Source organism: Lytechinus pictus, unplaced genomic scaffold (genome assembly GCF_037042905.1).
Source record: "Lytechinus pictus isolate F3 Inbred unplaced genomic scaffold, Lp3.0 scaffold_19, whole genome shotgun sequence".
Taxonomy (NCBI): Eukaryota; Metazoa; Echinodermata; class Echinoidea; order Temnopleuroida; family Toxopneustidae; genus Lytechinus; species Lytechinus pictus.
Window position 1 is genome coordinate 5,417,824 of NW_026974140.1, and position 27,608 is coordinate 5,445,431.

At 35.6% G+C, this 27,608-nt stretch overlaps 1 protein-coding gene across 4 annotated transcripts; it reads right to left on the minus strand.

The window, feature by feature from the left end:
• Nucleotides 1-475: 475 nt before the first annotated feature.
• On the minus strand, nucleotides 476-27,193 carry LOC129260989 (ubiquilin-1-like). 4 transcript variants are annotated; one of them, XR_010296709.1, is made up of 15 exons: nucleotides 26,990-27,178; nucleotides 18,495-18,597; nucleotides 15,738-15,784; nucleotides 15,138-15,368; nucleotides 14,608-14,733; nucleotides 13,829-13,957; nucleotides 12,496-12,610; nucleotides 10,297-10,458; nucleotides 9,663-9,808; nucleotides 8,707-8,790; nucleotides 6,954-7,069; nucleotides 6,073-6,325; nucleotides 3,651-5,626; nucleotides 3,379-3,521; nucleotides 476-2,950 (listed from the first exon to the last, which is right to left on the minus strand). XR_010296709.1 is itself a non-coding variant. In XM_054899011.2 (13 exons), exons 1-13 carry the CDS (start codon nucleotides 27,104-27,106, stop codon nucleotides 5,489-5,491), a joined length of 1,767 nt encoding a protein of 588 aa, XP_054754986.1. In that variant the 5' UTR covers nucleotides 27,107-27,193; the 3' UTR covers nucleotides 476-5,488. The 4 variants fall into 4 exon arrangements, 1 of the variants encoding a protein (XP_054754986.1); XR_010296708.1 differs by having other exon boundaries at nucleotides 476-3,521; XR_010296707.1 differs by having other exon boundaries at nucleotides 3,379-5,626.
• Between the last annotated feature and the right edge of the window lie 415 nt (nucleotides 27,194-27,608).

The following is a 27,608-nucleotide window of genomic DNA, read 5'->3' on the forward strand; positions in this document are numbered from 1 at the left end:
GATATCAATCAATGTTGATGGTTGATGACGATGATGATGCCATGTGTGATTAATAATTAAGATCCAAGATGATGATTGACTAAAAAGATAATGATTAAAGGTATTTGGTATTCCATTTCCTTTCACACCACCCTCTACAACCAGGTTGTATGTATAATCCACCCTTTTGCCATTGAAGATTTTCATACCAAAATAATATCACCGACAGATTGCAAAACCATAAACATATTTAAACTTCCTATTGTTTATATAGCAAAATAACACTTCACCACGTCACAACAGGTTGGCTTGGTAGGGTATCATAAAAATCACTGTCCACTTTTTGCACTTCTAATAAAGATTTTTTTCTGAACCTGCCATGCTTAATCATCTCTCGATACAAACCATGCTATTTCAATCCAATTCATTTTACCACTACTTCCACCCCTATGCATCCATCAACATGAGGAAATTACAAAAACTCTCACACGAAGTGTCGATAATTCTTTTATCCATTTAATCTCTGCTGTTATTTGGTGTGAGAATTATAGAACATACACAAAAAGATTGTTACACAGACCAGGAATTTCACATCAACAACGATTGGGTCGATAATTAGAGTAAGAAATAGCTGTTCAATTGAATTTGAAGCAAGGTCTACACGTTTTTCATTTCCTTAATAAATGGCAAAAACTAATACATAAATACATATATTAGTTGTTATGATTATAAGGACCAGGTATACAGATTATAGATATTACGAAATGCAGTTTTCATTATTTGCAAATGATACTGAAATAAGAAATGGGCACTAACGATGCAAACAAAGATTTTTTTTATAATTACAATGTTAATCACTGCAATACATGTGTTTATATCCTGGTCCATATTCAATATCAATAGTATTCTACATATATAATCAATATCTATCCATTCTAATTTCAAATAGCGGATTTGACACAACATCTGTTTAAAGCCAGGATGTTCATGCATATTGATTTCACACAGAACTAATGACCTTCTTCATTTAAAAAGATACCAGTTTCTGCAACTGCAGAACAGCTGCATTAATTTCATACCCCTATGTTATACATGTACAATATTTACAAGTATTGATAACGACACAATGCGTGAGGTCACATTGCGAGAGATATGCAGAGACAACAGTCTGGTTTTGCAGGAAAAGATGTATGTGTACAACTGATCATCCAGAAAATAAACATACAATCTGGTAATACAGATAGGCCTACTGAATGTAGAAGCAACATGAAGTTTGTGTACATCCATAGGAATATATATTAATCTAATAACACAATTTAAGTGCAAGGTAAGATGGTTTTGAGTTAAGTCACCTGCACACAATAGAGAGGCATCATGAGATAGATTTATTGACAATGTGTATTATACTAACTTCTCAGTGAAAGGATTTGATATACTCAAAGGGGCGTGTAGGGAAGTCACTACTTACGAGACTCTGCTGATACAGCTGTCCCAAGATAGCAGTCACTTGATTTTATGGCAATGCATCTCGATGGATCAAGTTATGGTGGATGTAAGCAATACAAGTATAAATGAATAATAACAAGTTGGAACTCAAATACGAGCAGTTGGCTTTCCAACGGTGGTGCGAGAATGGATAGGTCATGTGGAGAAATGATGGGGAATACAAACATTATATCACCAATAATCATTGAAATCCCTCCCCTATCCCCTACTCCGGATACATGCAATAACAAACAATATTGGACAATGCAACAAAGAACAGACTTCTAATACCGGTACCGTAGCGTAGATCAACTTCATTAAATTTTCGGTACACAAATGACAAGATTTGCTTGATGCTTAACTACATAAGGTTATCAAAAGGAATTTACAAAATTCAAGAAGGAATTTTCATAAAAATCTACAAAATGTGATCAAATTACTTAGTGTAGTAATAAAAAAAAAGAATGGATGCATATTAATAAACTAGGACTCAATGCAATATAATGTAAACAATGAAAGGAATATTGGAGGATAAATAGAGAATGTGCATGGTAAAAATAAACAAGAGTCAAACGACATACAAGCAGAATTAGTATTACGGCTGCAGTAAACTTTTGGTGATTTCAAGTACACTGTACGGTGTTGGGTTTTGGGTTATTAGAGATGAGCTTTTGAATCAGTCTGCAAAACTTAACACTGAGTGGTGTTAATCCTAACACCAGTCCTTATTAAGGCTGAGAGCCAATCTTTAGGCCCAAACATTAACACCAGCCTTCAACACCATACATGATATCAATAGGTGTAAGACATAGACTAATTACTAAAATAATCAACTTCGCAAGGACATGTCAAATAGCATGATCCTTTATAATGAATGATTCCATTGAAAAAAACAAAATTAAAGAGTTAAAACTTGACCATGCATGTTAACGCTGGAGAAACTACAACAGCATACGATTTCATCCCATAATACTAGTGAAAATAGTGAAAATGTAATGATCATAAGTCAATACCATGGATTCAGTATGAACTCCTCTTTGAAATAAAAGGACACCATGATTAAAACTTAAGATTCCAAAAACAAAATTATTATTTTTTCATAAAATGCAAAAAGGTGAAAATAAAGTTTACAGTAATAATTTTTAATTTTTTGCAAGGAACATCAATGATGTAAACAACACAAATAGCCCCAAATCAATATTGACTATAAACCTAAAACCAAATTAACCAGCTATAGATATTACTCATCTTATCTACCTTCCATGAATATCCATAAGAGTTTTCAATAAACATAATCATTGGTGCTGACAGGATGAAATATAATCCCACCATTAATAATACAGCATAGATATACTATGAGAGGGAAAAATGATATAAAATACCACTGACATCTATGTATGCAAATGATATCAGAAGTGCCAAAGCACATATATCATGCATGATGTCAACTGGGTAATAGCATGCATGATCACAGTATACAGCAGACCTGCCAACCTCTGGGAATGAAAAACTGTATTCTGTGATAAAAAAAACTGTATTTTTCCCCAAAAAAGTGTATTTCATAATAAAATGCTTGGCGCACTCGCTCATCGCGGCGCTCAAGCTGCATGCAAGCTAAAATGCGCACTGCCCTTGCAGATGAAAAAAAAAACATTAAAACATGTGTATATCTTCACCCTGGTTTGAACAAAATGATTGAAAAAAAAACAAGTTACCTGAAATTACATTGATCTAATAACCATATTTGTGCACGTTTTATGAAATAGAGACATTATTTTTCTCAATAAATTACGATTTAGTTTAAAAAACAAAAACAACATATTTTTCAAAGAAAAAACGTACTGCCGTATTTTGGTTGCAAAAACGTACTAAATACGGCTAAAACGTACTGGTTGGCAGGTCTGATACAGGTACATTATAATTTGTGTATGGTGGGTGATGTCATAATGACCTTTTTATACATTCTGTCCTTGGCAGATAGATGCCCAGCCACTATTCTTTGTTTAAAACATTTTCAGATGTGTGTATGCAAGGCTCCATCCACACTACCATTTTTTCTTGGTGGCCCGATCGGTCCACAAAATCATCAATTTCATAATTTTGGTGGCCCGCATTGCAAATCTGGTGGCCTTAAAACAATAGACACATTAGAATTTATCAAAACTTTGGTAGCCTGACCGGGCCACCAAGTGTGGGATTTAAAAAAATGTTGGTTGCCCGACTCACAATTTAGGTTGCCCCGGGCCACTGCTAATGTCAAGCCCTGGTGTATGGTGTACATCATGTAAACAAGTGTGATAAAGCCCCATAAAGGTGATCTGAGATAAACATAATTCCAAACTATTAATAGAGGAAAAATTTTACAACAAATTTGACTACTAACACAAAATGACTTAAGTTCTGACATTAAATTGAAATTGTGTGTTATCTTAATCTGCAATGAAAGTAAAGGACAAGCAAAGCAATTATGGGGGGGGGGGGCAATATAACGTGAACATTCAATATCTAAGTGTACATGTACATGTAATGCTGTATCTATTCTGACCATGCTCGATGCTCAAACCGTATATATGATAAAGTATGTTGTACAATATAATACTAATAAGGATGAGGATTTGGTTTATAAATATAGAAATACCGAAAACCTTGTGTGTATACAAGAAGAGCAATTATACCATAAAACCAGATGAGAATATAGATATAGCTGAAACACTCCATTAGCAGAAAAACCTACAGGAAATACCACGTTTTAAAAAAACCTTTGCCTTACCATAATATAAGAATGAATACTGACATCATTTACATTTCTCTTGCAAGCTGTAATCAAGTACATGTCTCATGCCAACTGAAATACACCTACAGAAAGAAAATCTCTGTCTATATTTGAAACCTAATTAAAAATGATCCTTTTATGATCACTTCTTGCACTCCTGTTCTCTTTCATAGCTCCCTAATGCCTCAGGGAATTAACATGTCTGCAATAATTTGCTGTTATTTGTTTCCTTCTCTCTATCTCTTTCACAGTATAAATGAAATGTAATAAGATATTCTAAAACATGGAATATTCATTAAAACCATCTCATTAAATCCTAGACTTCATATTCAGGCATTCTCTGTGACCCAAAGAGTATTTTGTAATATTATGCACAACTTTACAAATGACTGAGAAAAAAAGTCCATTTAGGTTTCTACAATCTAATTTACATCACTTGAAAATACATTATGCGGATGCTGAGAAGCAGTGCAGAGATACATTGAAGTGTTAAAAAAATTTCTGTCACAGTTTTTAAGGAAATGTTTAGAATATAATTTAACTATGTCGAAAAAAAAAATGTCAGGAAAACCTTAGGCTCATAATCTTCCAGTTGTTTGTACTTCAGTTTACATGTAATATAACTTTAAAACAGCTCGAGGAAGCGAAGCCCTGATTCATCATATTCTCAATTTGCCCACACACATAAATAATTGAGGATTGTTAAACTATGTAACATTATAAAACATGTCAGATTAATTTTATCAGTCACGCTATATGATATACAAATCTGAAAGGGCACATTATACAATCACTGAAAATACACATTACATATTAAATTAAATGCACAGAGCAAAGTATTTTAAGGCAATAGCTTGCAGAAACGGATTTAACGAGATTCATCATTACAATACCAATCATGACGTAACTATGTATATCACAACTATAGGAATCTATTCATATTTCTTTCAAGATAAGAGAAATATATACACATATGAACGAGGTGTATGAATCATAACATAAATTACCAGTGGGGTCTTGCTTGGATTGAATTTATGCTCTCTTCTTTTCTATTCCTCTTTCTTTTAATTTACTTCTTATCAATCGATTTATATCATACGAATGTGTTCATACACAATGTTAGGTTCTGTGTATTCGTCTGATGCTATTTGGAGACTCTGATGCTAAGTATGGGATCAATATTATTAAATCAGTACCTCCAAACTTTGATTGCAAGGATCATATTCGAGCTGAAATGTTGAATCAAGGCGGTCATCTTGCAAGAAGTCTGTCGATGGCTGCAGTTACGTCGCCCCCTGTGGCCGTAAGCGCTCGGATGTTGGCCTCACGATCGACAAACCCCATCGAGGAAAGCTGCTGGAGCTGGGCCTGGAACCGAACTTCTGGTGGCTTTATAAAACATAGAGGACATGGTTCAATATTAATAATCAATCATAAATCTGACATTAACTGAAAGTCTTATTAATTTTGTGATCACTTTACATGGTGAAGGGAAGGCATCAATATAGTTTGAATGAGTCAGTATTACTGCTGGGCAATATTTCAAATGATCAAAATTACGCGATATTGAAAAAAAAATAGAATATTTGTTGATGATGGTTTTATTATCATGTTGATATATGGCGGTAGCATGATATGCCCAAAATATTGTCGATTATGAAAAGTTAATCACTATTATCACAAATGAAATGGACCCTGAAAAATATCCTTGATTTTTATTGGCTGAAAAATACAAGTGTATTATTACTATGGTAACTGTAAGATAAAACATTCAATGAGTCCTGCCATGAAATTCACCCCCCCCTCGATGAAGTAGAAAATACATATAGTCCTACCTGAGCTTGCTGTCCGCCTGTTCCGAGAGCTTGTAACATCTGAGTCATGAGCTGATTGAACTGAGGCTCACCAACCGGAGGTAACCCACTCAGACTGGGAGGTGCACCTGGTGTGGTGGTACTGGTGGTCGTCGTACCTGCAGGTGTTGATGGTGTTGTGGTGGATAAAGGGGTGGTTGAAGCAGCTGTTGTGGTGGCAGCAGTCGAGTCTGTCGAGGCAGACGGAGTGGTACTAAGTCCAGGTCCAGTCATGCTGTCGAAAGAAATGAACAAATAAGTCACTCACAAAAGCCTCTGCACATTACGGTATTCAACAAGAGTATCCCCATTGATGGTACTTGTGTGTTTCCCAAATGAATGATCAGACAAATACGGCATTGCACTCAATAGAAATTTTCAGGGTTCCCAGCTTTTCAAGAAAAGAAAATTCCCTGATTTTTCCCTGATAAAGTTTTAAAAATTCCCTAATTATTTCAATCCATTCCCAGTTTCCCATGTTTTCTAAGTTGTTGCAATGAATTACACATATTTCCAGTATAAAAGCAATAATGTTATACTAATTAGTACCACTATAACCAGTCATTCAATGGATGTTGTTTTGATATGCAACAAGATAGAAGAGTCTGACTGACTACCATGCTTTCGACTTTTCGGCCGATCAAAATTCCCTCACTTTTCCCTCATTTGAGGCATTTATCCGATTTGAGGTATTTTTAAAATCAAATTCCCAGAGTTTTCCCTGACTGGAAAAAAGTAGAATAATTTTCCCTGATGGGCTGGGAACCCTGATTTCAGTGCAAATTCAGAGCACCAAAACCAACCACTTAGTACCAGAAAGCATAACAGTAATTCAGTAACTCGATTGTGAGATGCAAACTTACCCTGGTAGCAATCCTGGGGCCTCTGTAGCTAGTTGTTGCATGCCTTCTTGAATCTGCATGATGGCTTGCATAGCCCTAGGGTTCGTCAAAGCATGCTGCACATCAGGATTTTGCATCTATTTATTGAAGAAAGAACAAAATCAAACAATATTGTCTCCATATGTAGTGCCAAACAGGTTTGAGGTAGACTATATCAATACGTTTGATTTGCCAATCAATCAGGACACAAAGTCATAGAAATGTGGGTGTTTTTTAACCCGATTTGAAGAAAGCATGAATTTTTGTAAGCAAGCAAAAAGAGGACCAAAGGGCATGGGTTCACTAAAGCGGAATCAAACTCAGATCACAGCATTGCGAAACCGATGCTCTACAGACTGAGCTGTCATACTTCCTCATAACCTCTTTGATTACAATTTGAGAACTGTGGCAGATTAAAATGGGGGACCTCCTCCCCCCCCCCCCCAAGAAAAAACAAGTGGAATGCCTCTGGCCGTCTCACCTGCATCACGCGATTCAATATAGCAGCAGTGCTGATTTTGAAAACTACTATAACTCGCACAAGATGTTCAGTGATACTTGGTTACTCTTATTTCCACGTGTTATGAACTAGACCAATACACTTATAGAGATATGATGGCAATTAAACAAATACCCCCAATGTGGCCAAAGTTCTTTGACCTTACATGACCTTTGACCTTGATCATGTGACTTGAAACTCGCACAGGATGTTCAGTGATACTTGATTAGTCTTATCCATCAACTTTCAAAGTTATGATGGTAATTCAACAGATACCCCCATTATGGCCAAAGTTCATTGACCTTTGACCTTGGTCATGTGACCTAAAATGTGCACAGGATGTTCAGTGATACTTGATTACTCTTATGTCCAAGTTTTATGAACTAGACCAACACACTTTCAAATTTATGGCTGTAATTCAACAAATACCCCAATTTGGCCAAAGTTCATTAACCATAAATGACCTTTGACCTTGATCATGTGACCTGAAACTTGCACAGGATGTTCAGTAATACTTGATTACTATTATGTCCAAGTTTCATGAATCAGATCCATAAACTTTCAAAGTTATGATGGTAATTCAACAGATACCCCCATTATGGCCAAAGTTTATTGACCTTTGACCTTGGTCATGTGACCTAAAATGTGCACAGGATGTTCAGTGATACTTGATTAATCTTATGTATAAGTTTCATGAACTAGGTCCATATATTCTCTAAGTTATGCTGTCATTTCAAAACTTAACCTCAGGTTAAGATTTTGATGTTGATTCCCCCAACATGGTCTAAGTTCATTGACCCTAAATGACCTTTGACCTTGGTCATGTGACATGAAACTCAGGCAGGTTGTTAAGTAATACTTGATTAACCTTATGGCCAAGTTTCATGAACTAGGTCCATATACTTTCTAAGTTATGCTGTCATTTCAAAAACTTAACCTCAGGTTAAGATTTGGTGTTGACGCCGCCGCCGCCGCCGTCGGAAAAGCGGCGCCTATAGTCTCACTCTGCTATGCAGGTGAGACAAAAAATTGAAGAAAAAAATAATTTAAAAAAAAGAGAGAAAAGGCCAAACAAAACAAAATACAAAACCTTGACCACACTCCCTCCTTGATAAAAACACATTGTGTTCACCCTTTCTAGAAATTTGTTGCACCAGTGACAAACTTGTTTTCCTTTCAGGGGAGTCGGGAGGGGGGGCTATCCCTTCCTACCCTCCCTGCACATGAGTTACTTACTTGCTGGAGGAAAGCTGGCAGCATCCTCGTCATTTGCTCTTGAAGCTGCGGATTACCAGAAAACAGTGGATTGTTCCTCATTACCTGATAGGATAGATAGAAAGTGGTTTGATTATTAACCCTAAATAGACTGGGCTTTTTCGATGCCTAAGAAGACTGGGGGGCTGATTCAGCCCTCCTTATGATCTCGGTTGTTGATCGCGCGATAAAAAATTGGCACGCGCGTTACCCATGGCATAAATCTACAAAACATAAACTATAAGATCAAATACTGCGAAAAATCTCAATGCTGATTAATTATGCTACTTTATGCGTAAAATCAAATTTTGCGTTAATTAAGGAAATAATGCCCCTAAAATGCTAATTTTTGGTTCACAGACTCTTTATAGGAATCTAATCAAATCAAATGTACTAACAAAATTCAACATCACATTTATTTTCTTATGTATTTTATTGTTTTCTAAATTTCTCATGTATTTCTATGTCTTTCAAATTGTTGTTTCTATTGTTTTTCAATGGAAATTGTCGGGTACTTTAGTATGACCATAAACAAAATTAATTTCATTAATTTTAATCAGTGAAAGGAAAAATAATATTTATGAATTTTGGCTAAAAACACTATTTGCATTCCATTTGTACACAAATTCACGTTTTTGAGCAATTTTGGGTCTGCAAGCACTTATGAAATGTTGTGTAATTTCGGAAGCGCGTACCCGGGGGTCGCAATTTTGGTATCAAAAGTTGCGCGAGACTTGAAAGTAAAAATTCAGCAAGCGGATTTATCGCAAGTCTTCTTAGGGTTAAATCTGAGGATATGCAGTGGATCAATTCACAAAGAACCTTGACAACGGTTATGCATGTGCTTCCATTAGGATTCTATTTTGAGGCTGAATCTTCAGTCATAGATCACATCATAGACTGACTAAGATTGAAATGATAAACCTATCTTGATTTACCTGTGCTGCCATATCTGGGTTCTCGACCATAGATCTCACCACAGATTGCATGTAAGGAGCTTGCACCATGTTCTGCATCAGTGCTGGGTTGCTCTGAATCTGCTGCATCAGGCTCTGCAGTCCAGGACTGTTGTAAATATTAGCACCTGACAGAATATAACACAGGTAAACAATATTTAGCTTGAAAATTATTATCATTATCATCATCCTCATCTTCAACATCATCGTTATCATCATCATCATCACCAACATCACCTTCATCATCTACATCATTATCCTCATCATCAACATTATCATCATAAACATCATCAACATCACCATTGTTATCATCATCGCTACCAGCACCAACATCATAGTCATCATCATCATCAGCATCATCATCCTCACCACCACCACCATCATCATCATCAATCATTATAACCACCATCATCAATCATAATCACCACCACCATCATCATCATCATCACTATCATTGTAATTATCCCCATTCTGGCCATTGTCATTGCTGTCATCATCTAAGTCATCCTCCTCGTAATCGTAATTGTCTCTATTGTCATCATTGTCATATTCATCGATATCATCTTCATAATCAACAGTACATCATCAAGCAATGTGCCACTCTGTTGGTGCTTACCTGGTTGAATTCCAGTTAGACCGGGGGATGTGGTACTGGATGTACTGCTGGTTGATGTGGTGTTTGACGTGGTGGTCGATGATGAGGTCCTTTGAGAGGGTGGCGCCCAGGGGTTAGGGAGAGGTTCCGTGTTCTCCACCCCCTGTTGGGAGGTTGAGGTACCTAACCAAGAAAAGCAACAGGAAGTATATTGTAAAATCATGCAACCAATGTGGGTAAACGGGCGAGCATTTCACCAAACTAATTAGTCAGTGGTTTTCACTGACAACTGTTATAAGCTACTATCCTTGTATCTGATTGGCTCAGAACAAAATGGTCAACAAAAAATTACTGACAAGAGGCTTCATGAAAAACTCTCCTGAACAATTCAGCTTTTGTATCAACTGGAGAGAACATAATTTGTGACCTTACTTTTGCCTAAAAAATGTATGACCCTCTTCATCTATTAATTGTACAGGATGATGTGCCAACTGTTAACATCTGTATGCAGTAGTTGCGTGTCTTATTCTGAGGCATGATAAATCAGCTGGGGAATGTTTCACGAAGGATCCTGTCAGGGATTTTCTTTGACAAGTTTGCCCAGAGCCAATCAAATGCAAGAATTTCAGAAGCTTATAAATTCATTACTTGTGTCTTGAAATGCTCTCCAGAACCGTTTATTGGGGTAAACCTCAGAAGCCAATGGATGTTGTTGAACACTATTCAATGAAACTAGTTCATACCATCTTTTTTTAGACAAAAGGGAAATCACAAATTTTATTTTCCACAATTGGATACAACGGATTTACTACCATTGTTCAGGGGAGTATTTCCACGCAGCATCTTGTCAGTGGTTTTCTTTGACGAATTTGCCCTGAGCCAATCAGTAGCTTGTAAAAAAAAACAAGGCAAAAGCGATTTTGTATCTCGCCCACTTATGAAAATAACCAGAAATATCGTGATTTGCGAGGGCACGCAACAGAATTGTATCGAAACTTCATTGTGAAATGACTGGGATGGAATAACACTTGTCATAAGAGTCTTGCACTTAAACTTTAATGTTGACCTGAAAATGACCTTTGACCTTACCATGTGACCTTGGACTGCAGCATAACATGCAGGTCGCCTAAGTACATCTACCATCCAAGTTTGGTTGAAAAGTGACTTACGGTTGCGGAGTTAGGTGTCATAAGAGAGTCTTGCATGTGAACTTTAACGTTGACCTGAAAATGACCTTTGACCTTACCATGTGACCTCTGACTGCAGCATAAGATGCAGGTCCCCCAAGTCCATCTACCATCCAACTTTGGTTGAAAAGTGACTTACGGTTGCGGAGTTAGGTGTCATAAGAGTATCTTTCATGTAAACTTGAACGTTGTCCTGAAAATTACCTTTGACCTAATAGTGCAGTTTATACCGTTAAAACAGAATTAACAAATTAAAACAGAAGATCAATTTTGGTTCTCTACTTTACATGAAAGAATTCATTTAACTTACCTTTGTAAAACAGAATTCATTTTGCTGTGTACATTTTCAATGACAAAAGGAATTTTCATTTCAGAGCAAATCTGAACAAGAGTGTCGCTAAGGCGAGCACATAATACGCCCGCCTGTAAAGCGGAAATTGGAGATATCGTTCAAGCAAGAAAAGTGGAAGGTGGCGACTTCACATTTGACTGTCTGACCTCAATATCAATAGAATTCCTGAGATCTATGCTAGTATCATACAAACCAAATTATATGAGTCTAAAGGTTAAGTTAAACTTAAGTTATCGTGTTTACAAGGACTGCAGCAGGGTAAGGTGAAAACATGTCACTGTGACCTTGACCTTTTGACCTCAAAATCAATAGGCTTCCTGGGATCCATGCTAGTATCATACACACCAAATTATATGAGCCTAGGTTAAGTTAAACTGAAGTTATCGCGTTTAAAAGTATTGCAGAAGGGTACGATGAAAATACGTCACTGTGACCTTGACCTTTTGACCTCAAAATCAATAGGCTTCCTGGGATCCATGCTAGTATCATACACACCAAATTATATGAGCCTAGGTTAAGTTAAACTGAAGTTATCGCGTTTACAAGGAAAAGTTAACGGACGGACGGACACCGAGCGTGATACCATAATACGTCCCGTCGAGACGGGCGTATAAAAAACAGAAGAGGCAATTTTTTTTTTTCAAAATTGAAATTCACTATAAATAAAGAGATATATCTTACTGTTTGCCAAAGCTGCAAAGGGGTTTCCTCCTAGTTGTTCTTGAGCAGCATTCAACATGGGTTCTTGAATGTCTGTATACATCCTCCGTAGTGCATTATAACCACCCGGTATATTCTGTAGAAGAAACGCAAACAGAGTAAAAGCATGAGACTCATAAATACTGATGCAAAATTAATTTTATTTCTTCAAGGTGGTGGATCATACACTGACCAAGTTCCTAACACATAATGCAACAGTATGAGCAGTGAAATCTTGTAATATAGGCCCACTTGAATGGTAACATCTTGATTCATCACTCAATATATTCATACTTATAACAAGTATGTGCCTCTCAAAAACATTTCAATTATTCTATACATATATACCATAGGCTAATTAATTCTTTGTATTATCAAAGGTCAAGTCCACCCCAGGAAAATGCTGACTTGAATAAATAGAGAAAAATCAAAGTAGCATAGTGCTGAAAATTTCATCAAAATCGGATGTAAAATAAGAAAGTTATGACATTTTAAAGTTTTGCTTATTTGTTCACAAAACAGTGATATGCACAACTAGGTGAGTCAGTCGATGATATCCATCACTCACTATTTCTTTTGTTTTTTATTGTTTGAATTATACAATATTTCATTTTTTTATAGATTTGACAATAAGGACCAACTTGACTGAACCATATAGCATTAAACAATGCTAATTCCACATGTTCAGGGAGGAATTAATTGTTGTTTCACTTGACAATGATGAGAAAATTATAATATTTCATATTATAAAATACAAAATAAATAGTGAGGGGATGACGTCATAGTCTCCTCATTTGCATACCAGCCAGGATGTGCATATAACTGTTTTGTGAAATTAAGCGAAACTTTAAAATGTCATAACTTTCTTATTTTACATTCGATTTTGATGTAATTTTCAGTGTTATGCTTGTTGGATATTTCTCTTTTATTAAAATCAAATTTTTGTTGGGGTGGCCTTGTTCTTTAATAGTTATCCAAAAACTGGTGTGTTGACTCAGTTGGTAGAGCGTCCGCCTCACAACCAGGAGCTTGGGAGTTCAAACCTCGGCCGCGTAGGACCAAACAAAGTAAAAAGATGGGAGTTGCTGCTACCCTGTTCATAACGTTCAACAAAATACAAGAGATAGAGCCTTGTCGATCTGGCGCTGCACAGTGGCTGCCTGGCCCATGATCAATTGGGCAAAATGAAGTTTCAGAATGTTTCTATTCTTAGACTTCTATTTCGAACAATTAAATATGGATTTTTTTTAAAAGCATATTTTAAGACTAGACCACATGCAGTTTTGGACGATTCCCTCCTCCATTTCAAGCTTACCTCCAGATTGATGAGTGCTCTGTCTTGTGATCTCATCATCTCTTGCATCATAGCGGGATTACGAGCGAGCTCCATGGTTTGACGAAGCACTTCTGGGTTGTTCAGCATGTGTGATACCTCAGGGTTTCGCTGTGTGAGAAGCGAAGTCAATTCATATTCTAATTGGTTTCATTGTTTTGATTTAACGAGTTACAACTTATAGTATATTTTTTACATAATCTTTGTCGAGACTTTTGATAAAGTGCGAGTTGTATTGCGTTTCATGTACATGATATGCTGTAAGTAAGAAAATCTTAAAGAGTGCTTCAATTGACCCTTCTGTAGCTTGATTTTATCACATACATGTACATGTACATGGAGGCTTGTCCCCCCCCCCCCCCCCCCATATTTATTGACCAACTAATTTTTCTCAAGTCATTAAAATTACAAAAAATAATACTTTAAAACTACAGTTTTCATGAACTCAAAAAGTCTAAAAATAAAATGTAGCTGTTTGTATGGTTGTTGTGGCATATCATTACAGAGTGAACCAAATGGCGAATAACCGAATAACAGGTACTTCTTAATGTCCTTTTTCATATAAACAACTTGTGAACATTTTTTTAAAATCAGTATAAGGTAACATTGCTGACAAGATTCTATATCAGAAATGTATGGCCAAAAATTGACTTGTTTTTTTATTCCTTAATTCATGAAAAAGCCTGTCTACAGAAATTAGCTTGATAATAACACTTGACAAATCATTTGAGACAGAAGAATCAATACTGAAATAGGTTTACCTCCATGATCTGTTGCATCTGAGGATTGTTGAGAACAAGATTCCTGAATATATCCGGATTCTGCATCATGTTTTGAACTATGGGATTATCCAATACTTGCCTCATCATGTCTGGATTGTTCACCAACTTCAACAAGAAAACATGAACAATTGATTAATTGTATAATATATTTTTATTAGCTAGCAGTAATAAAACCACCCCTGGTCAGAGTGCATTACTTGTGTTAGCAGTCATAGAAGTAGAGTAGGAAACAATGGTAGTGTAGTAGTACTCTTGTAACAATAGAAACAGTAGTTGTAGCAGTTGTAGTAGTGTACTAGTAATAGTAGTATGCATGTGGTGGTGGTGGTAGTAGGAGCAGAAGTAATGGTGGTGGTATTGGTAGTAAAAGTGGTGGTGATAAAAGAAGTGATGGTAGTAGTAGTAATCATAGATAGAAGTAGTAGCAGTAATAGTGGTAGTGATAGTGGCAATGGTAGTTGTGTTGGTAATGATAGTGGTGGTGAAAGCTGTACAAGTATCATGCTTACCTGTTGTTGCATCTGTTGCTGCATCTCTGCAAAGTTAGCTGAATCTAGTCCCATATTAGCCAAGTTCCCTAGACCCATTCCACCAAGCCCTCCAAGCCCACCAAAGAACGGATTGCCACCAGGAGCATTAGTGGATGGGGTCGATGATGGGGCGGTAGTCGATGAGGAGGAGGAGGGGTTGGAGGGTAAGGCAGGATTACTAGAAGCTGCTGTGCTTGAACCAGGTTGATCCTACGGAGCATTGGTGGATAGACATGAGGAGAAACAATATTACAGATTACGTTTTTCAACTCGGGTACTAATATCAGAACATCGCAGCAAAATCTTTTTCAGGATTTGGACTTCATATCATGGAACCCAAGCCTAGTTATGCATATTGCTTAACTAGTTTTACTACACAAGAGCATATTTCATCTAACGCAGATAACTCACATTATTCTTTTTTTTCCTCTTAAATATTTTGCTCCTGGATTGGATGATGTTATCTAATAGAAGGATTTCACCTTGCCTTTGTGTAGGATCTAGAAAGATTAGATTAACGTATTTAGAAACATTTGGCAAAGAAAAATTAAAATAGATATGGATCAAATTTTAATTTACCTTCTTAGACCTAATCACCAGATGCACAACCATGTTGTCTTTGATGTCTGAAAGAAGATGGACAAATATAATTATTCATTCATTAAAACTGATATGGTCAGACAATATGTCAGAATCAACAATGAGAAATCAAATAAATATCTTTTAAATTTACATGTAATGCAAAATAATCATCTCCTAGATATATTGATTTAAAAAATATTTCCTCATCTGTTTGACTCCCTATGTTTGAAAAAAAAATAGCAAATCTTTATACATAACCCTATACAGTTGGCCATACATTTCAACCTTGTGCCCCCCCCCCTTGTGTAACATACTTTAAATCTCAAAATTGTGCTCAAATGAGGATGTGGTTATAATTTATATCATATCATAAAGTATCAACTATTAAGGCCACTGCACACCTCATGATTGGTCTGTGACCAGATTTTGGAATAAAACGTAGTAGAATTTAATGCCATTATTGATTCATGGATTTTCTTACAGTGTTATGTTCTAAATCATCATACGAATACCTATGCTAAAATCTGTGACTATGCTATCATCCTTATTAGGGCATTTTCACGGTAACTGACATTACACGGCACAATGTTTTCATACATTTCATTGTGTGTATCTCTAAAACAACAAATGATGGGAGTTTGCTTTTGATAGAGTTAATAAAGTGAACCTTGCTGTATACTCTGATACTAAGTTTTCCTATGTAACCACATTTTTTTACGCATCAGCAAGCAAAAATGTGTCGGTAACTGACATTACGCAAAAGGACATGCAATTTCAGGGTAATCATTAAAATTGAAATATCTCATGTCCCTGAGTAGATAGAGTAATAATTTGAATATGTAAATACACCTCCGTTACTAGGTTAAGATGTGTCAAAATATTAAACTATTCGTTTTTGTCTTTTGGGGGCTATGATAATTTTTCCACAACCATGCTGGTAACTGACATTACACTTAATTTGCCATAGAGATAACACATGGAAGTCAAATGTGTGGAATCATTGCATTGTATCTTCTGTGTAGGGCTTCACATGAAAGTGAGCTTGATGTGGAAGTATACCTGAGTTTCTAGGAACATTTCAATGAAAAAACTTTTTCTTTTTCTTAATTCCTTTCTTTGATTTGAAAATTTGTATCATTACTTGTCAGTAACTGACAATACACATTTACATTTACCAGTGCTATATGATTTTCAAAGGCATAATTTTCTTGGTACTTATATATGTAAGGCTTTTTAAAATCATAAAAGTTTTATAATGCTTCACATTTTTAATTACCTTTTCCTTCTCCAACCTCCCCCTCCCCTCAAAAAAGGCAAAATGAATAAGGGTCTCCTCCCCTAGGCTACACGTACCCCTCCCCCGAATCTCATGCAGCCATGTAGTTTTATTGATTTCTATTCTGGTCAGTGCAAGCAATGCTTGTTCATATCTGTCGGATTTCAATTCTCTTCATAATTTGTTTAATCATTTTCTTTGCTAATTTCTTTTTTAAGCTGTCAACAAAAAATAAACTCCAGCTTCTAAACTGAAACTGAACTATTTGTAAATTAGAAAAAAAAACAGTTTTAGTAGATCCATGCAACATTGATCAGAACTGTAAAATTTCACTTTTCATCTATACTTGTAAACCAAAAACAAAATTGTATCACACATCCACACTACTACCAGGTATAAAAACCAGGAATTTACTTTTAGCGAGGCAATGCTCAAAAGAATCCTAGAAACTAAAAAAGGGACCCTGGAAATCCCCTTCATCACAATGTTAAGCTTAAAAAATGTTGCAGATTTAGGCAATAGGTTGGGAAAAGTACCCCTTCCTCCCCCCCCCCCCGAAAACCAAACAAAAAATTGTCTGATACAAACAATTAGGTACTTGGTAAGTGCATGTACAAAACAATTTCATAGTAATTTTTTTTTGCACGATGGGAATGCAACTTCCTTCATAATTTCATATAGTATTCCTTGTGAACTATACCTTTTAAAAGTCAATAGCAAGCTCCTTCTGGTGTGACTTTTAAAGTGAAAAACTTAAATAACAAGTATACAATATTTCTTTACCATAAAATTGACCACATATTTGCATTTCAATATTGGTAACCAACATTTTATCATGGTAACTGACATTACATCTCGGTAACTGACATTACATTTTCCACTTGGTAACTGACATTACATATATTTAATGGTACCCTATGGCTTCATTGTTAATTGGTAATCTGTAATTTTGGTGTAGAAGGGAGGGGTGTTACCTAGAGAGGAAATCTACCAAGTTTCATATAATATATCCTCTTTTCCAGGAAATGAGAAAAAAAAGTTCAAAATATTCATGAAGACATTTACAGAACTGCTTGACCAAAATAATGCAAGTTCAAATGAGATCAACTCTGCTCCAATATGCTCCAAGTTTAAAAATAGTTCAGTAGTTGTTGCTGAGATATCTTCGAATATAAAAACCTTCTATGCTCTTTGACCTGATACCCCCAAATCTAACCTGGGGCCTGTAACACAAAGCTTAGCAATGATCGTAGACACATTTTTCTATGATTGATTCCATTGACTACAATGTACTATCAATCGAGAAAATCAAGCGTACGATTAATCGCTTACCTTTGTGTTACGGTACCCATCGTGAAGAGAAATGCATACATAACTTCAATTTAAGGTTTATCATTCAAACAACTTCACGTTATCACATAAGAAGTACAGGACGATAAAAAAAATAACACCTGAGGGTATAGACATATGATACTTACTGTTCTGTTCCAGGGTATCATTATCTTTGAGTATCTTGCCTGCGAAGATGAGACATAATTGCTCGACGGTAGCACTGAACTTCTTGGAGATTTCATCTTTAAGCTGAAAAAAATATGAATATTACAATTTCTAAGAAATCATGGTAACTGTACAATAATCTTTCTTTTACAGTATTAAAGGAGGCTTTGAAATACAACTTTGTTTATTGTGATAAAAAAGATTATCGGTAATAGCAAATGCAAGACTTAATAATCTTTGTTTTTTAATCCAGCAGCAAAATAGATTTACCAAGATACATAGATAGGCCTACTTGTATATATTTTTTTGTCTTACAATTTCATAATTCATACTGAGCTGAACAATGTGTAACACCGAACGATCAAGATGCGTGACAATTGTTTTGCATCGTGATTGCACTCTTCACTAGCACAGCATTGCAGTATTGCTTTCCATCAAAACTGCAAGATGGCAATGCAGGTACACTCACATCAGCAAACTTTTCCCTGCTGTTCCTCATTTAAACTATTAGATCTAGGTCCAGAATTTTCCATCTACATGTACATCTAGAAAAGTTTGACAATCATATCAATTTTTCAAATTTTTTGGAAAGGTCAATGAATGAATTCAAATACTCTGCTCTCATGGTTTTAATAAAAACATCTTTAGGGGAGACCGGGGTAAGTTGAAACATTGTAATTTTCTTCAACGTCTTTATATAAATTTCTGCAATACTGCCCTCAATTTATTGTCATTATCAACAGCCATCCACCATATTACAGACAACACATGTGCAACAAGCCTGGTGAAGTTAGAAAGGAATTTTTGTTTTTTGACCTTCTGAGTAATTTTTTTCTCTTTCAGAAATGTTTTATTATCTCAGAGAAGTTCATCAAGTTGGCAAGTTTGGGGGTATAATAGACACTTGTACCAAGCTACAAAATAAGGTTATTAATATGCCATGGTGAACTCCCTTTTTTGTGCTGTAAGCTTATAAACGTCAAATGGGCCTCCGGGGTTGGTTGGAACAAAATTGAAGGGGCTAGTTGGAACATGTTCCAACTTACCCCAAACATACATGTAATTATGAATAAAAACATTGGATATCATGAGAAAAAAATATATAAAGTATTTCACACTCTTCTGAACATGTATACCATGCCTGTTTGGTTTATCAGTTAGGTCTGAGTGTGCATTAAAGGCCTATTGTAGGCCCCTAATGCAATATTAACCCTTATCAAACTGGGGGGGGGGGGTCAATTTGAGCCCCCCCTGGAGAAATTTCGTCACTACGCCGCCGCGCGAAGTTTTTTTACTACACTGCTCGCTGACTTTTTACTTTCAAGTCTTGCGCATCATTTGAGACCAAATTTGCGATTCCTTTGTGCGTGGTTTCGAAATTACGCAACATTTTGTACGTGCATGTCGGACCCAAAATTGCTCAAAAACGTGATTCCATGTACAAGGTCAATGTAAATTGTGTTTTTCAACCGAAAGTCATAAATGTATGATTATTTTTTACTTTTGTTGGTTCATTTTATGCTATTTATGATCGCAAAAGAGTCCCGACAAAGTTAATCGGAAAAAACAAAGGTTAAAAAAAAACCAAAGAAATACAAATAAAAAACAAAAAATACATTTATAAGAAATTATAGTTTTTGCAATTTTTGGTGAAGTTTTGTTATAAATGTGAAAATTGATACTCTCACCAAAAATTAGCATTATACTAGCTTAATAAATAGAGTTAAAGGCAAAAACATTAAAAAAAAAAACAAATTTAGGGCAAATTTCATATGCTTATTTGCATAATTAATGAAAAAAATATAAACAATAAATTTTTGTCTTGTAAATTTGATGCAGAAGTACATGAAATTGCTGATAGTACACTTAATTGCATGTAAAATCAAACGCACCCAAATATGCAGAATTCTACTAAAGTCTGCTTGCGTGAGTGGCTGTATAATAGAAAACAAAGTTCAACAAATCCACACTTTAAATATTTTGAACTTGAAAAAAATAAAGCAAATAGGCTAAAACCATGTAATATTACAATTTTAAGTAGTTTTAGTATAATTCTTAATTGACCATGCAGTGTTCCAACTTACCCCATACCATGTTCCAACTTACCCCTTACCATGGGGTAAGTTGGAAAGTTTGCCATTGTCTTGTTCAAGGTGGATTTTTTTCAGTAACCATAATAGAGTTTAAAATTTTATGGAGTACATTTGAAGCCCTTAGATATATGCGTCAAGCTGATATATTGATTGTTTCTCGAATAAAATCTATTTGGATTTTACAGCCATTTTTGTCAAAAATGTTCCAACTAATCCCGGTCTCCCCTACTTTTATAACATAAAACAGTGGTTTTCTTAAAGGTCAAGTTCACCCCATAAAAATGTTGATTTGTATCAATAAAGAAAAATCCAACAAGCATAACACTGAACATGTACCGGTAACAAAAGTTAAGAAATCTTAAAGTTTTGCTTATTTTTCACTAAACGGTTATATGCACAACGCAGTGACATGCAAATTATGAAATGAGACAGTTGATGATGTCCCTCACTCACAATTTCTTTATTTTTTTTTCTTGTTTGAATCATAAAATAGAGGTCTATGGCTATACCTAGATCTATTTCAATTTTTACAGATTTTATAATAAGGACCAACTTGACTGAACTATATAATGTTACAACAATGGTAATTCCACAAGTTCAGGGAGGAATAAAACTTTGTTTCACATGAAAATAAGGAGAAAATTAGAATATTTCATTAAATTTTTTGGCTAAAAAAGTAGTCTACTGAAATTGATTGCAGCATGCAGTCTAGACTGATAAATAGCGAATTTTAATGACAGACAGATCGGGATCAGCCAGGCCCAGGTTCTTCTTCGATCGCCGTCAGCAACAGATGAGCGTACGGACGTGCCAGCGGATTGACTGACACATTCGTACGCTCAGCTGTAGCTGCGCTGACAGCGATTGAGCGATCGAAGAAGAACCTGGCTGATCCTGATCTGTTTGTCATCAAAATTCACTATTTTCCGGCATATTTTTCGAAAAATGGTATTTAAACTGAATGTATTTAATATTTATAAATATATCTCTTTTTATTTATAGACGGGTCAATATACGACCAAAAATAGCCTTACCCGGAACAAATTGCAACAAATGATTTTTCAACGGTATTTTGTACTATTTGACCTCAGGAATAACATACTAAAAATCTACCAAAATCCGCATCCGGGAAAGTGGTTATTTTCAAGATGGCGTCCAAAATGGCCGCCATTCACTGAAAATGGATACAACTGACACATTATCCACCCTAGAATACTATTTCGGTTCATATTCCATGGTCTGGGGTACAAACATTGATTTAGGCTAGGATGCATTATGAGCCCTCCAGTGTACCAGGCAAATCCAAGATGGCGCCCAAAATGGCTGCCGTAGGCTGAAAATCCACAATTAATCTAAATTAGTTTTTTATTTAATGGTTTTAAAGGTGAAATAGTACATTGAAACAAGTTACAAGGACAGCCAGTGGTCGAGTGTGTCCAAAAATCCAAGAAGGCTTCCAAAAAATGAGTTTAAAATGGCTGTTGATAATTAAAATGGACATAGTTCATTTTATATCCGCCTGGGACATAATGATTTTGGTGTCTAGACCATGATTTCAATGGTCAAATAAGACATTGGGATAAGTTACAAGGACAGTCAGTGGAGTAGTATGTTCAAAAATCCAAGATGGCTTCCAAAAATGGAGTCGAAAATTGCTGTTGCTACTTAAAAAAACCCGACATAGTTTGCTCAATGTCCAGAAATATGATTTTTGTGTCTATACCATGGTTAAATGGGTCAAATAATACATTGGGGCAAGTTACAAGGAAAGTCAGTGGTCTGGTATGTGCAAAAATCCTAGATGGATTCTAAAAATTGATTCTGAAACGGCTGCTAATACTTAAAGCGGACAAAGCTCATTTCATTTTGGCCTGGATATGTGATTTTGATGTATAAACCACTGGTTTCAAGGGTCAAATAATATATTAGGATAAGTTACAAGGACAGTCAATGCTATGGTATGTCCAAAAATCGAAGATGGCGTCCAAAAAATGGTATTAGAAATATGCTGCTGATACTTAAAGCGGATCAAGCTCCTTTCATATCGGCCTGGAAATGTGATTTTGGTGTCTAAACCACTAGTTTCAAGGATCAATTAATACGTTAGGGCAAGTTACAAGGAAAGTCAGTGGCCTGGTCGGTCAAAAAATCTAAGTTGGCTTCCAAAAATTGATTCTAAATTGACTGCTGCTACTTAAAGCGGACATAGCTTATTTCATATCGGCATGGGAGATGCAATTTTGGTATCTAAACCACTGGTTTAAGGGCCAAAATAATACATTAAGACAGGTTTTAAGGCCAGTCAGTGGTCTGGTATGACCAAAAATCCAATATGGCTTCCAAAACTTGATTCTTAAATGGCTGTTGATACTTTAAAGTGGCATAGCTCATTTTCAATCCGCTGTGAGATATGATTTCGGTGTCTAAACTATGGTTTCAAGGGTCAAATTATATAAATGGACAAGACAATGGCAGTCAGTGGTCTAGTATGTCAAAAATTACAAGATGGCTTCCAAAAATGGAGTAAAAATATGTCTGATGCTACTTATAAAAGGACATAGTTTGTTTAATATCTGTCTGGGGAATATGAGTTTGGTGTTAAAAGCATTGTTTAGAAGGGTCAAGTAATACACTAGGGTAAGTTACAAGACCAGTCAGTTGTCTGTTTAAAAAAAAATCCAAGATTACTTCAAAAAAATGGGGTGTAAATTGACTGTTGCTACTTAAAAGTATGCATAGTTTATTATAAATAACCTTGGAGGTATGATTTTGCTGTCTATACTAGAGTTTACAGGGTCAAGCAATACCTTGGGTTAAGTTGAAAGGACAGTCAGGTGTCAGGTATGTCCAAAAAATCAAAGATGGATTTAAAAATAGGGGTCTTAAATGACTGCTGTTACTTAAAAGTGGATGTAGAACATTATAAATACACCATGGGGATATTATTTTGGTGTCTACACTAGGGTTTCAAGGGCCAAACAATACTTTGGGACTGGTTACCATGATATGCAGCTATCCATTTTGCCTTAAAATCCAAGTTGGCTTAAAAAATGGGTTCTAAAGTGACTACTGTTACATAAAATATCTACCTGTTAGAAATAATCTTGGTGCCTACACTTAAATGCATGGGGACAAGTTATCATATTGTTTAATGAGTTGGTAACAGCACCCATTTTGATGAAATTTTAGAATCCATCATGGATTATTTGACAAAATGGAGTACTAACCATCCTGTTTACTTGTCCGAATGTATCATTTGACCCTTCATACCACAATTTGGACACCAACATTATTTCTTGCAGATGATTATTGTAGAACTCTGACCACTATTGAATGATATGAGTCGTTTTAGATTCCTTTAAAAACCCTCTTGTGTTTTAGGCGAACTGGACAACTGCATATCAATGTAACCAGTCCAAACGTATTATTTTAACCATGAAACCATAGTGTGGACACCGAAATCATATCTCCTAGGTGGATTTTAAATGAACTATGTCCATTTTAAAAGTAACAGCAGTCATTTAGACTCCGATTTTTGGAAGCCATCTTGTATTTTCGACATACTGGACCACTGACTGTCCTTGTAACTAATTTTCTGCCTTTTGAAACCATGATATAGGCAACAAAATCATATGCCCTTGACGAATAAAACATGAACTATGTCCATTTTTAAATACCATCGCGGCTAATTGATACCATATTTTTTAAGCCACCGTGGACTTTTGGACATACTTGACCACCAATCGTTCTTGTAACTTATCCCAATTTATTATTTGACCCATTTAACCATGGTATAGGCACAAAAAAATCATATTCCCGAATATTGAACAAACTTTGTTGGGTTTTTTTAAAGTAGCAACAGCATTTTTTACTCCATTTTTGGAAGCCATCTTGGATTTTTGAACATACTGGACCACTGACTGTCCTTGTAACTTGTCCCAATGTATTATTTGACAATTGAAACCATGGTCTAGACACCAAAATCATATCTCTCAGGTTGATGTGATATGAGCTATGTCCATTTTAAGGATTAACAGCCATTTTAAACTCAATTTTTGGAAGCCATCTTGTAACTTGTCCCGACGTACTACTTCATCATTAAAACAATCGGATGGAAACCAAATTAAAGCCACTTAAGTAAGTAATAGATGAATTGTGGAGTTTTTAGACTACGGCATCCATTTTGGGCGCCATCTTGGATTTTCCTGGTACCCTGGAGTGCTAATATTCACTCTAACTTGTATAAATAAATTCTGTTACCCATTGGACCATGGAATATGAACCCAAATATGATTCTAGGGTGGATAATGAGTGAGTTATATCAATTTTTAGTGAATGGCGGCCATCTTGGATGACATCTTAAAAATAACCACTTTCCCGGATGCGGATTTTGGTAGATTTTTAGTATGTTATTCCTGAGGTCAAATAGTACAAAATACCGTTGAAAAATCATTTGTTGCAATTTGTTCCGGGTCAAACCATATATTGACCCGTCTATTAGTTTCTTTGGGTTTTCATGATTTTGGGTAACAAATCACATATAAACAATACAAGTAATTTGAAATAAAAAAGCAGCATACACATTATTAGTTTACATCAGAAAAAGTACAGCTTATCAACAGATAAAAAGTGATAAACATGTTGTAAAAGCAGTCACTTTGTCTCTTCTAAGTATTCCTCATCCCTTATAGTATAGTAAAGGCAAGAATGTAAATAACAGAGGGATACAAATCAGGTGATTTACCTAGAGATTAACAAATTTCTATCCTCAGAAGGCATATTAAAATATTCTTCAGTTACAAAAATTAAAAATGATAGAATATCTTACAACTTAAATCTCCATTTCCGAAAATGGCTTGTAGGTTTATTTTTCTTGGCAATACGATATTCAATATCCTTGTTAGAGGTTAAATATGCTTTATAACCATCAAAAGTTGGTGGTTTGTTCTGAAATTTACAAATATAAATGTAATATTTAAGCAAAAGAAACAAATATGCAAGGAATGTATCATCAATATAACCAAACATTTTTTCAAATGTTGAAACATTCTGTAAATCAGGCTTTTTGGTTTCCTTAATAATAGCTTTCATAACTTCATCCCAAATGGGTTTCACAACAGGACATTCAATAAAAAGATGTAAATAGGTTTCCGGGTCACTGTTACAAAATAAACAATTAGGGAAGTCCTTCCTTTTAATTTCATGCAGGAAATCATTCAAACCTATTGCTTTAAAAAAATAAACTTGAAATAAAAAGAGCGCACACGTGTCATTATAGTATAAATACATTTTGATTATTTCTTCCCTTTTCCCCCATCAAAAAGCAAAATTTAGGAGTAATCGAGGAGGGTGCAAAAGCGCACCCCTTTGTCCATAGACGGTTGTTTGCTCATAACAATTGCTTAATGATATTTATCGACTGAAACAAGTATTTTACGATTCGTAATATTTATCGGCCGATTAAAGTATTTCTTAAATCTAAGTTGGCAGCTCTACATGCGTGTGGTATCTTGGTATCGATAACAAAAGACTCCAAAATGGTGACGTAAACAAACTGGGTAAGTAAACCAGGGTAGGAATTAATTTTTTTTTTTAGGGGAAAGAAAAAAGAATTTTTAGGGGCGATTTGGGCTGTCATGGGGGCAAAATCGCCCGTCGCCCCCGTGTAATTCCGACCCTGAAGTAAACGCTCGTGCTCTTATGTTTTTTTCAAATTTAGTACTATTTTTCAATAAATATAAGGACCTTTATTAAAAATGGGGGGTAAATATTGTTTTGGCCCATACGTTAGTTTGGGCTAAAAACGTAAAGTAAAGGAAAATGTGTGATTTAGATTTTAGGTTTACTTTCACCGTGGGAATCCTATGCCTATACAGGGAGTTATGGCATGCCGTCCCAGGCTTCATGGGGAGTAAGCCTACGTAGTAAATAATTTTACTCCCCAGAAGCCTCCAGGCTACTGCCAGTGCCACTGGTAAGCTCCAACGTAACGTTACTCATAATTCATATTTACATGAGTCTGATGAGACAATTTAACTGCTAAAAATGGGCTTTCACGTCATTAGATACGAACATCTTTATTACTATCAGTATCACCCATTAACAAAAAATCGCATTACAAGTTAGTCTGGGTTAAAATCTTAAAATAAATGCACGTCCTGTGACTGTGCTAAGCCTAAGGCTAAGCTAAGGCTAAGTCCAGTATGGCTATGCCTATGGCGCTACGGCGGCGTTGCGCATTGTGAAACGCTGAGAGTGCAGTGAGAGACTGTGGTCTGTGAGTGTAGAGTGGATCATTCATCGCGCCGTGAATAAGCAATATTGACAAACTTCACCTACACTACAGTCGTTGCTAAACATGGACCCTCAATCACATATATTACCTGTTTAATTGTAGCATCGGGTTTGATTTCTATTGTTTCTTTGTCTTTCGGTGTCTTGACGACAACATTGATGATATCTTTAGCAGTGGTTCCCGAAGATTCTGTAGGCTCCGCCATGTTTCCAGATTTGTGTTTTAACAAATTGACCTCTCAAGTGACCGAATTTGTCTAACTAAGTTATGGAAAGCTACATTTGTAATGTGTTGTTGTTTGTACTAACTATTTTTTTCTACATTTACCATTTTCATGGTATTACTACAATAAATAGATTCGGGGATGTGGATGGTTTATATACATTGAAAAGTTTCCATTCATTTTTCCCATTTGAGTGTACTGAAGTCATTGATCAAATCAATGCCGTAACTCCGGACTGCAACATTTCCCACATCTCTATTTTATCAATTATTATATTTATAGGCCAAGTGGATCGACTTACAATCTAAGCCTAATTTGCTCAGAATTTTTGATATTGCATCATTTCTGAATATGATTTCACTTATCTCTCTTTGCATCATAATACTGTTAACCTTATTCCCGATTTCCATTCTCATCTCACATCTATCGGTGAAAAAAATAATGATAATTTTCATTTAAGGCTTTATATAATTCAATTCAATTA